General features: G+C 46.1%; 1 protein-coding gene across 2 annotated transcripts in view; it reads right to left on the bottom strand.

The window, feature by feature from the left end:
• Nucleotides 1–13,065, bottom strand: part of CDCA8 (cell division cycle associated 8) — a 59,968-nt gene that overhangs the window by 44,448 nt on the left and 2,455 nt on the right. For both annotated transcript variants that reach the window (XM_077295893.1, XM_077295894.1), the window contains exons 2-4: nt 11,462–11,575; nt 10,229–10,357; nt 7,073–7,113 (exon numbers count right to left, since the gene is read on the bottom strand). In XM_077295893.1, the coding sequence (XP_077152008.1) occupies nt 7,073–7,113; nt 10,229–10,357; nt 11,462–11,558 (267 nt within the window). In that variant the 5' untranslated portion in view covers nt 11,559–11,575. The remainder of the gene's footprint in view (nt 1–7,072; nt 7,114–10,228; nt 10,358–11,461; nt 11,576–13,065) is intronic.

Raw genomic sequence — 13,065 nt, 5'->3', positions numbered from 1 at the left:
TCTATATTTCCACAAGGAGGGGACTTGGAGAAGCAACATGTGCCTGTTCAGACTGGATTACCCAGTCATGCACAGCGGCGTCTGCTTGCATCATAGGGGCGCGCGCTCACCCCGCACTTGCGCACTAGCCTCCGGTCCTGGACTGCGGGAAGATCAAACCAATAACAGTTAGTACATGGATAATGGCAGAGCATTAGGAAGCACACACATTACTCATCCAGGAGATCACGTCTATTCCGAATCCTTAGGTGTCTAAACCCCAAACAAGGGTTGGATATTATTGCAACTAAGGAATACACAATCCGGCAGGTAATATTTCCTAACATTACCAGAGTTGGCCTCTCATTAGAAACGCTGAAAGGGAAACGAGGATCATCACTCCTATTTTACTGACATTACACACATATACATATCCTAAAAGGCAAGCTTGTCAGTGTAAATTTATACACCCAGACAGCCATGGAGGGAGTAGCCATACTCTATGGCTAGAGAAAAACAGGATTCTTCTCACCAGAGAGGTGCTGATTCGCCACAAGGTGCCAAAGGCAGACATGCCGTCCCTGGTAACCATAGTACAATAGGCTTATGGGACGAGAATCTATCTACTGGATGTTAATCAAGGAAACCAGCCTGATTGTCACATGTGGAATTGGTAAGGATTTTTTCCTTCCACCTCTTGGTATTTTCTGCTCCCAGGACAGTAGTATGTTCCTTCATAGGTTGAGAAAAACTGTTCCTTACGGAAGAACTGCTAATTTACTCAGCCAATTCAAGCAAAGCTGCTTGCTCAGCTAAGCCCTGTTGTAAAGAATGAATCAACAGAAGTTGGAACTGAACCACTAGGACTCTATAAGCCAGAGTTGGGGCCCAAGACAAAAATGTGAAATGGTAGACCCACGATATACCTTGTGCGTGGCTGCATAACCTAAATCAGAAGGTCTAACACAGAGCCAAAAAAGAAAACACCAAGCCCGAAGTACTAGGAAGCACAGAGGTACTATGATACTAATGATACCCCCTGAGGCACAGGGGCACTGAAGCAATAAGATGCCCGTAAGCACACATTTTGATGTATGGAGGGGCTATTAATGCAATGTGAAGCAAAAAAGCACAATGAAGCACCATGATGCAATATGATGCAATACAATGCATAAAGGCAACATGAAGCACTAAGATGCGACATGATGCAATACGATGCAACATGATGCACAGAGGCACTGTGAACCATGATGCACAGAGGCAATATGAAACACTATAATACAACATGAAGCACAGAGGCACTATGATGCAATATGATACACAGAGGCACTCGATATGATGCATAGAGGCACTAAGATGCAACATGATGCACAGAGGCACTCAATATGATGCATAAAAGCACAATGATGCAATATGAAGCAGAGGTACTCAATATGATGCATAAAGGCACTATAATGCAACATGCTGCACAGCGGCACTCAATATGATGCATAGAGGCACTGATGCAATATGAAGCACAGATGCACTATGATGCAACATGATGCACAGAGGCTCTCAATATGATACGTAGAGGCACAATAATGCAATATGAAGCACCGAGGCACTCAGTATGATGCATAGATGCACTATGATACAATATGACACCCAGAGGCACTAAGTACGATGTATAGAGGCACCATGATGCAATACAACACGCAGAGGCACTCAATGCGATGCCTAGAGGTACTATGATGCAACATGATACATAGAGGCATGCAATATAATGCATAAAAGCACTATGATGCAATATGATACACAGAGACATGCCATATAATGCATAGAGGCACCATGATGCAATGTAATGCACAGAGGCACTTAGTATGATGCATAGAGGCACCATGATGCCATATGACGCACAGAGGCACTCAGTAAGATGCATAGAGGCACCCTGCCGCAATATGATGCACAGAGGCATGCAATATAAGGCATAGAGGCACCATGATGTAATATGATACGTAGAGGCATGTAATATAATGCATAGAAGCACTATGATGCGACATGATACAGAGACGTGACATAAAGCATAGAAGCAATATGATACACAGACACGCAATATAATGCAAAGAGACACCATTACACGCAGGGGCACTCGGTAAGATGCATAGAGGCTCTAAGATGCAATATGACACACAGACACTCAATACGATGCATAGAAGAACCATGATGCAATGTGTTGCACTCAATATAATGCATAAAAGTATCATGATGCCATATGATGTTCAGCCACACACAATATAAAGCATAGAGCTACAGTCATGCTTGAAAACCGGCCCATAGTTACAAGCAAAAGAGCAATCTCTAAGGCTAGGTTCACATTGCGTTAGTGGGTGATCGCTAACGGACAGCGTTGCAAGGCGAAAATGTCGCAATTAACGCCGTGCAACGGGTCCGTTAGCGCACCCATTGACAGCAATGTAAATTTCGCCAGCAGCGCATCACTAGCGCGTGCCTTTTTCGGCTCGCGCTAGTGATGTGCCGTTCTTCTGTGACGCGCCTCGGACGCTGCTTGCAGCGTCCGCGGCGCGCCCGAGGTCCGTTCCCCGCTCTCGCAGATCTGCGAGAGCGGGGACGTCAACGCGACCCCTGAACGCGGCCCCTAAATAAACATTGCGTTAGCGCAATCCGCTAGCGCTAAACGGATTGCCCTAACGCAATGTGAACCTAGCCTAAGAGATACGGATAAGCCTCCACTTTGAATAGTATATCTCATTTGTCAGACTGACCCCACCCAAAGGAGCTAACTAATGAGTCGCAGCTCAAGGGCAGTCTTCATGGAGGCAAAGTGCTCCATTAACACTATATGTCCTCCCAAGGCATAGAGTAGTTAAGTTGCAAAGAAAAGTGAGACACCTGTTTTCCAGACACCCCAAAAAAGTGAAAACCATGCTTCCAAAGGTCACTTTGAAGTCTAATCATAAGGGCTCATTTTCACATGCGAGGCACACGTCCGTATCTCGCATGTGGAAACCAAGCTGTGGCGCCGGCACTCCAGAGCGGAGCGTGCGGCCGCATAGGAACACATGGAGCTGCACAGCTCCGCTCCAAAATGCCGGCGCCAGAGCTTGGTTTCCACATGCGAGATACGGACGTGTGCCTCGCATGTGGAAATGAGCCCTAAGGCTCTGCGCAGACAAGACATGCAACTAACTCCAAATCATGAGATGTAGCCTGGACATATGGCCTTATTATAGCCTAGAGGTCCAAGGTCTGGCTGTGTATATGTGAAAACATACCTCACATATGAAGCTCTAGCACAGCTTTGCACAAAGGCATGAGCTATCAACAGAACATTCCACCATGCACTTACCTGTGCTGGCTCCATACCTGCTAAAAAAACAGGGGGAGCTGGTGACGCCGAGAGCCCATCATGAGGGGAAGCGGCGTCCCATCAGGAGTGCTGCATTGCTGTCAATGATTTTCTCTCCCCCATGAGGTCCAGGCCTGGCAACTGAAGTAGGCTCAGCTCCGGTGTTTCCCTGGAGAAGATTCTGGGAGAGGCAGCATGCGGGGTTTTTTTTTTTTTCCCTTGCACACCGGGGGGCCCCGGCCTTTGCAGATTGCAGGCTTACGCTTCAGGGGGGAGCGCGCCACTCTCCCCGTAACCAGAGGGACCCCCCTGTATGTTTATCGCTGCTGCGGCATCTTTGTTTTTTGTGGCTAGTGGTGCGGTTTGCGCTGCGGCCTGTGCCGCGGCTCGTGCTGTGGTTCCTTAACCGACGGATTACTGAAGCAGCCTCTTTTTATGCGGCGGCGATTCCCGCCGCTTGATTCAATTATGCGCCTGTGCAGAAGCACCTCTTCCGGCGCCTGCGTAGGAACGCTGTCTGCCGGCGCCTGCGGAGTGTGCCATTATCGCTCTTTCCGACGTGCAGTTTCAAGATGGTGCCGCACATGACCCGCTGCCCACCGGAGCTCCCGGTCTCTTTGCAGCCTGCAGCCTGCCCTAACGCGCGGTCCCTGCACACCGGTCGGCTATGCAGTGTGCAGGCTGACGCTTCCAAAGGGAGAGCCGCGCCGCTCCTCCCGCAACCACAGAGGGACCCCCCTGGATGTTGCCGCTGCTGCATCTTACCTAGGGAGGTGACCGCGAGCTCCATGTCACCTCCCCCGCACACCCTAGAGGCCCACTAGCCCCAGCGGTGGCGCTTCGGGTGACCACACCAGCCGAGGCAGAGGGACCCAGCTGCCTGAGTCGGACTGATTGGCCCCGGAATCCCACCACGATCTTCCTTCTGGTAAGTCTGTAGGTCTCCCATCAAGGACAGGAAACCAACTGATGCGGGAGAGTGGTACCGCCCTTTTTATCTGTAGGTTTCCTGTCCTTGGTGGGCGGATCCCCTCTCTCCGTGGTGCCATCATGGGCGACAGAGAAAAATTGGAGTCGGATCCTACACAGGACTATTACAAGGAACTAAACAAGTTGGTATCTTGTCTGCCTGACAAATTCACAAGAGCCGATGACTTGATACCAGGAAGTCCAAGAACAGTGACATTCTACATGCTTCCCAAAATCCACAAATCTGGAAACCCAGAAAGACCAATTATTTCATGTGTGAGCACCCTTACTGAACAGGTATCTGGATGGGTAGAGGGTGTTCTTAAACACGCAGCTTCATTCAGGACACAACTGACCTATTGAATAAACTATCAGCAATAGGTCCTCCACCAGAAGGAACCATCCTGGCCACCATGGATATGGAATTTTTGTACTCCAATATCCCACACCAGGATGGATTAAATGCCTGCAAATTCTTCCTGGAAAACACAGGGACTGATGCGGATTCTGTGGTGAAACTTATGAAATTCATCCTCACCCACAATTACTTTGAATTTGACAACAAGATCTATCTACACAGCACAGCAATGGGAAGTAAAATGGCTCCACAGTATGCAAATCTTTTCATGGCCAAGCTTGAAAGCGACTTTTTGTCCTCATGTCCCATCAGGCCTCTGGCGTACTACCGCTACATTGATGACATTTTAATCATCTGGACGGAGTCTGAGCCACAGCTAAAGACGTTCCATGAACAGTTTAATCAATTTGATCCCACCATCAACTTGACACTACTCCTGTACTGAAATTAAACTTTTTGGACACCATCATTAAGGTGCAGAACAATAAAATAGAGACATCCCTGTATCAGAAGCCAATCGACCATCCAACATACCTTAAATGGGACAGTTTCCAACCAAAAAAAAAACAAAAAAAAACTATTTTCTACAGCCAAGTCATCAGATACAGTTGTATATGTTCCAACCCCATGGATAGGGATGAACACCTTGATCGCCTCAGAAAGACCTTTTTGAATCAGGGCTACCATCCAAGAACAATTTGACAACCAGATCACAAGAGCCACCAGAATATCAAGGAATCAACTGCTACATTACAAAGCTAAAGAAGAAAATAACAGGGGTACCTCTAGTAGTTACCTACAATCCAAATCTTGGGTCGCTAAGGGGAGCTACATGGAAATTACAACCTTTACTACAAAAAGATGCCCGCTTACAATCCATTTTTCCAGACACCCCCCCCCCTACTGTGTTTAAGGCAGCCCCCAAATCTAAGAAGCATCATTGTCAGAAGCTCCCTGTCCTCTCCAGCAGCTGCAGGAGCGAGCCTTTCCTTGCAACCAGAAAAAATGTAAAACCTGTCCATTTATAATGACCACGGACAAGATAAAGATCCCCAACTCACATCAGGACTACAAGATCCAAGGTACCTTCAGCTGCATCACATCTAGTGTGGTGTACTTAATTATTTGTACTAAATGTCCAACTGGGGGTCTGTATGTTGGGGAGACAGGGCAAAAACTGAGAACAAGGATAAATTCTCACCGCCATACAATAAAAGAAAAAAGAATGGATCTACCTGTGGCCAAACATTTTTATATGCCTGATCATAGCACCATGGACCTGAAATTACTTGTATAGAAACGCAACTTCAAATCTCAGAGAGACAGGAGAATCTGGGAGTATAAATTTATGACGACCTTTGACACACAGTGCAGGAATGAATGTGTTGCATGGATTTATGTCTTTTTACATCATTTAAGGAATTTGCACTTCAGACCATGTGGGGGTCATCATAACAGAATTAGACCCCAATCAGAGGACAACAACATTCACTCCTAATCTAGGAACTGTTCCAATATTTATGGACATAACTGTTTATCACTTATCACTCTCCCATAATGACAGTTCTGTGCTGTGTTGTGTATAAATATGTGATTCTTCAGATGTTGTATTAGTCTATGCCTGATGAAGAGACCTGAGTAGTCTCGAAAGCTTGCAATTTGTTACCATCTTTTCAGTTAGCCATTAAAGGGTATATGTCCACGTTCAGGATTGCATCAGGATGTGGTCAGGATTTTTCATCAGTATTTGTAAGCCAAAACCAGGAGTGGAACAATTAGAGGAAAAGTATAATAGAAACATATGCTCCACTTTTGCATTTATCACCCACTCCTGGTTTTAGCTTACAAATACTGATGAAAAATCCTGACCAAATCCTGATGCAATCCTGAACGTGGACACATACCCAAAAGGTATCAACCACTGAGGACTCAATTCTAAACATTTTGTCTGGACGCTCACCAGCTTCAGCACAATTGACTGCTTCATTCAGCAGACTGACACACCTCTAGTGACAACGGGCCCTGGTTCCTAGTTAAAGCTAGCCAGGTACATCTAATTAAGACCTGCAGTGCTAGCATTTAACTCAGTCCTAACTGGTATTGCTAGAGAGATTACGTATATATACATACAATGAAGATTTATCTTTTACTGTTAAATCAGCCATAATGGCCATCATCTGGCTTTAGTCAAAGCCTTTCTATATAGCCATTCTTATGCGATGCTATAAATAAATGTTCAATTATGCCCAAGTACTGGTAGTGACAATATACAGTATACAATAAAGAATGGAAGCATACCGAACTGTTGTATTGCATCCACCCACAAGCATACCGAACTGTTGTATTGCATCCACCCACTGGGTGAAGTAAGAAAGAAATCACAAGTCATGTCTCAGTTGCAGACTTTGAACTTCACTCACCATTGCAGCCGCATCTAAAGCTTTTATGCTGCCTCCTTTTGCTGGAAAAAAAAAAGTTAAGGCTACATTAGAAAAGCAGGATAAGACTATCTTACTAAACTTTATCACATGATGCCTAACATGTATATGACTATATGGTCAAGAGTGTGACTCTGGTGTATAATGGGGGTTGTCCTTTAAATATTAGTCATGTACCATAGGAGATAATGTATGCTCACTGGGAACAAGGCAATTGAAACACACACGGCTCCAGAGAACGGGACCCCATGTGTGAATGGAAACCCATTTGTGAATGGAACTGTAGTTAGCATGGGACATGCTAATGCCCATCCACACAGGGAAATTTAGGAAACTCATTCCTGTAATTAGAGGGGAAATTGGTGATGTAGGCTGTTTAAGAGACAATCCCTTAAAGTGATATCAAATGCGAATACGAAAGCATGTCATGAACATCAACACACCTAAAGGTGGGTTTATGCCATACGACCTGCAGTAATGAATTTAAGCTGATTGGTGATTGTTAAATAACCTGCTTACACAGGCAGACCGTGGTATGTGCACTGAGAGATCGGTAATAATCAAAGTGTATAGACTGTCAGCAGCACAGGTCCAATTTACATGGAACAATGTGCTTCCAAAAAACATGATCTGTTGTGCAGCAGCAAGGTTCATTTCTCCTGAACGAGTGTTTGGCTCGGTCATCAGGTGACCAGCATCCTGTTTACACTGCACAGATTAGTTAATGCTCATTCCATTTACATTGCAAGATTATAGTGATCTTAGGGTACTGTCACACAGTGCAATTACGATCGCTACGACGGTACGATTCGTGACGTTCTAGCGATATCGTTACGATATCGCAGTGTCTGACACGCAGCAGCGATCAGGGACCCTGCTGAGAATCGTACGTCGTAGCAGATCGTTTGAAACTTTCTTTCGTCGCTGGATCTCCCGCTGTCATCGCTGGATCGTTGTGTGTGACAGCGATCCAGCGATGCGTTCGCTGGTAACCAGGGTAAACATCGGGTTACTAAGCGCAAGGCCACGCTTAGTAACCCGATGTTTACCGTGGTTACCAGCGTAAAAGTAAAAAAAAAACAAACCGTACATACTCACCATCTGATGTCCGTCAGGTCCCTTGCAGTCTGCTTCCCGCTCTGACTGTGAGCGCCGGCCGGAAAGTGAGAGCAGATCACAGCGGTGACGTCACTGCTGCGCTCTGCTCTCACTGTACCAGCGAACCTCGGCATTGCTCCAGCGCCGTGATTGCAAAGTGTGACCGCAGTCTACGACGCTGGAGCGATACTCATACGACGCTGCGACGTCACGGATCGTGCCGTCGTAGCGACGAAAATTGCACGGTGTGACGGTACCCTTAAAGGGGGACTCAAGTTTAAATATGACACCCCATGAACAGGACAGAAGATAACTTTCCGATTGCTGGGAGTCTCACCGCCATGGCCCAACGATCCCAAAAAAAACCCAGGACTCTGAGGAGCCCAGGCTAATCGATGCCACACCATTTAGTCTTCGGCCGGGTGCCTATGATCCAGAACTGGCAGCGCTTGTTCACCAAGTCCAAAGCGCTGCCTTCTATTGAACGCAGGTAAATCCACATGTGTTTACAGAACCATGCGGATTTACTGCATTCAATACATTTCATTGATGTAATTATGGTTGTGGAGACTAGCGTCTCTGCAAGAAAAATTGACATGCTGCGGTCTTGAAAGACAAGTTGCATGTCAGTTTCGGCAGGTGATCTGCACTTGACTATGTAAGCATAGTGGACATGGAATTTCTAAAAATCCCATCCACTATGCTGTCCTAACTGTCTTTTTGTGGGATGGACACTGCATATGTATGCAGCGTCAAACCCGCAGCAAACTGATCGTAGGCACATACACTTACAAGAGAATATGTGTCAGCAGGATTTCACCCCCAAATCTATTTATATGTACATGTAGCTCTTTGAAATTCAAGTCCGGCAATATCTTTAAATGTCCAGTCCATTCCTATGTTACCGAGAAATCAATGTTTGAATTGATATAGAAATGAAGATGAAGTACTTTGGTAGATCGAAAGCTTCTGTCACTCCAGCTCTATTCCCTTCCGATCTTCCATAGTCCTTCAGCTTCATTTGTACATTCATTTCTCAGTAATGGACTGACCATAAAGATATTGATGGACTTGTCTTTCAAAGTGCTACACGCACATATAGTTTGGGATGTAGAATCGTGCTGACAGATTCCCTTTAACGCCGGAGACTGCCTACTGCTGCACTTGCCTGGTCTTAGGCACTCCTATTAGAATGAAGTGTAGACCAATGCTCCATTTATCTGTGGCTCTTCTGAGCAATTGTTCTCGGGATTGTTGGGTGCCATGAAGGTCACACTCCTAGGAATCGGGAAGTTATCAACTATCTAATACATGATTGCAGTTGAGGCCACTCATGGCAGCAATGATAGATTGGTATTCCAACAAGTAAATCTGAATCTTGACAAAACTGTAAAGGGAATGATAGTACTGATAATCTTTTATAAGGATAGGTAATCAGGTTTGTGGGGTTTAATGCTCAATATCTGTGCCAATCAGCTACGTGAAAGGGACATGGCAATTAGCCACGTGCTGAGACCTCTTCATCATTTACCTGTACAATTAGGAATGACTAAGGTGGGCTGCAATACCAAGTACACACAGCAGTATGCAAACCCACCCCACAGCAGATCTGCACAGCAGGCCTGACACACACATACCGTACTCACATCATTCACACGAACACATCCATGTGCACACGTTGCAGATTTTAATAGTATTATGAATCAGGGTTTAGAAAATATCAGTTCCATGCTTTGCGCAAAGAAGGAAGGAGAACCAGATACTGTGGCAAGCAATGCTGGGGATATAGCATGCTGTGTTGTCCCATATCATTGCCATGACCATTCAAAGGCTAAAATCCATAATCAGCAGAGTATAGAAGTGTTCCCCGGGACATACATCACCAGCTTTTCCAAGAAGTTCTGAGAAAATTACAATTTATAGTTAGACTTCTATGATTTAGATTCAGGAGACTCAATTGTTAATGTCTTCCCCTACAAGAATCACAGTAACACAAAGCCTGAACATCCAGTGAGATAAATCACAATAACTCGGTCTTACCGAAGAAATCAACCCAGCGCATTTCTCTGACAGCTACGGGGAGCTTGATGAGCTCAATATTGTACAAGCCATCAACTTCCTTCAGATTTCTCACAACGTCGGCTTTCAATTCTTCTACTATCGTCTTGACTGTAAGGAAAAAACAAAAAACAGAATTTGTTATACTGGTTTCCAGCACAGAATGTCACAAGACTGGGAGTGGAAATGACCAAATAGGAAATTTAAAGCAGCACACCTTCTTCCTGAAGCCTCTTTTCGATTGCAAGCCTTACAGGGAACCCGTCAGTCGATTAATGCCGCCCGAACCTCAGCAGCAGGAATTAGAGCCTGACTCCACGACTGCAGCCAGGTATGTTTTAGGGCTCATGTAGATGTCCATGCAAATTAGTCCGATCTCGGACTGGCTGCGGGTCTCCCAACCGGAAAATGACTGCTTACTCTACTTCTGACCTGAGCGTGCCATCCTCATAGGAGACCCATGGCCAGTCCATGACCTGTGGCCAATGATCTAAGGATGTTTATTGGAGACCTTACTCTGAAATGGTACAGAACATTAGAGAAAATGTCCTTTTAAGAGCTGGCCAGGGACTATAGAGACCGGACTAGTCTGATGTAGGCCTAGGTCCACTTCTAACTGCACTGCTCCAGTTGATTGACAAGTTTCTCCCTTGTGTACAAGAAGGGAGAGACCTGTCAATCAACCTGGAGTTTGTTTTTTTAACTATCTTTTCCCTAAATGTAAGAGCATTCAAAGTAATATATTCCTGGCTGTAATCGCTCCGATTCATGGTGCTGTGAATTAGGCAGCACACATCTAGCGTCAGGTCCCCTCTAAGTTGTATTGGTGCCATAGGTAGCTGCACACCGGGCAAAGAGCAATAAACCTCCAGAACACACAATTCATTCCTGAATGACTAAGTGGCCATAACAAAACTGTAAAAAACGCCAGTAAATCATGGGTAGAATATTATTTCTGTATCTGTACTCGTGGCTTGTGTCTGGTGCTTTTGCCAATCCCTATCTAGGTAAACAGGTGTGAGCTGCAATAGCGGGCATACCCCAATGGTAACTGCGGCTTCTGGGGAAGGGTAAGATTAAAACAAACAAACATAAAAACTGTATCCTTGCTCAGTTCCCAATGTGCCATGGCAGAATGTTATCAGGCTCCTAGCGCCTGACCTCTGGGGATACATACAGCTGTAAGTGACCTGGAACATCTCCCCACATCCTTACCTTGGCTGTCAAAATCTTTAATGAAGGAAGCCAGCTTTTCATTTTTCATAGCACGAGTCTTTTGTCCACGGGTGCCTCTTTTCCTTCCTGGTGCCATGTTGATTACGGAGATGCCTAAGAACGATTGTAAAAGGAATGGAGTCTCCTGAATTTTACAAATATGAACATTGATCTTCATCCTGACATTAGTGGAGAAGGAAGGACTCTCCTGAGAAAGTCTGCAGGCACACTTCCATGGGCACAGGAACATTGCCGTAGTGAGCTGTGATGTGCATTGGCACCTGCACCGATATCAGTGACGGAATTCCTTGTGTGACATGTTACTAAACACTGGCAGGGGACCAGAAAACAGCAATATAGGGAATTTAAAAGGGAATTACATCCCTGATAGTTATACCGCATTCAGCAGATTTCCTTCTATAAAGGCAACAAACTAACGAGTGTGGATCAGTGCCCAACATGTGCCACACAGGCCGAGAATGTACAGGCATCTTGGATGAAACCTTTCTGATCTTTAGTTTCCTGGAAGATAACGTATATGCTACCATGTAATATTGAATGGTGCTCCCCCGTCTCCCTGATTTCTGCATGACTGACAGTTGAGGCCAGCAGCACCGCCTTGCCGCTGGTCCGCCCTCAGATACAGCTTTCCTCTGCAGGATCAGAAGTGGCGGGGAACTGCAGCCTGGAAGGATTAGGAGCCAGCACCACACTCCAGGCCAGCTTCAGAGCAATGCTTCCAAACTTAAAGGGGTAGTCCGATCTAAGGGTGCTTTCACATTGCGCTCTTGGCCATGTTCAGTGGACCCATCAGGGCTTGCATCCGAACGCCTTGCAAAACTGGATTCAGGTGTATGTGTCGAATGGATCCATTGACTACAATGGTGCCGACAATCACCGGGTCATCTATCGGGAATCCTTTTTGTGCATATATGCCTACTGGAGACGAACATTCAGATGTAGCAGAACACAGACTCTCCATGGATGTGCTGTGACTGTCACACGGCGGCGACACATGCAGCTGATTATCGGGAGCGCTCCAGGTAGCCAGGCTCCCTCTGCACCTATTCACTCATCCCTCCTTGTGACCTGCCGGATGGCTCCTGTGCTGGCTGTAGTGAGCCATGCAACTGTAGGAGCGCCTGGTCCCCATAGACTCACACTGAGAGCGGGTGATCGTCACCTCTGGCTTATGCTCAGTCAGGAGCTTAGATTAGTAACACCACGCCAGCACTGAAGACCACCACAAACACGCTGGAGGGGCGCTACGGGCATCCATGCCTGTGAAAAGGCACAAACCACGTAACATAACACCTGATTGCATAACCCCTTCTGGTGGGTCCGTCGCAGGCTGCTCCCAAAGCGATGGAAGTCAGAGGACTGCTGCAGCCTGTGATTGTATGCAGCGGTCATGTTTACATATACAGAAAGGCGAGTATGCCAACTTTTGTTATCTTAAAGGGAGTGTCAGGCAACTCATGCTGCCCATGGTCAGAGCAGCGGTGGTCGGTCTCCTTGGCAATGAACAAGAAACAAAGCCAAAAGGAAAGCTACCTGGAGAATGGGGCAGATGGTAATAACCAGGACACTGCAGTCCCTCACCT

The sequence above is a fragment of the Ranitomeya variabilis genome, chromosome 3, assembly GCF_051348905.1.
Source record: "Ranitomeya variabilis isolate aRanVar5 chromosome 3, aRanVar5.hap1, whole genome shotgun sequence".
Taxonomy (NCBI): Eukaryota; Metazoa; Chordata; class Amphibia; order Anura; family Dendrobatidae; genus Ranitomeya; species Ranitomeya variabilis.
Note: the sequence above shows the minus strand (reverse complement) of the source record. Positions and strands in the feature narration are given on the sequence as shown.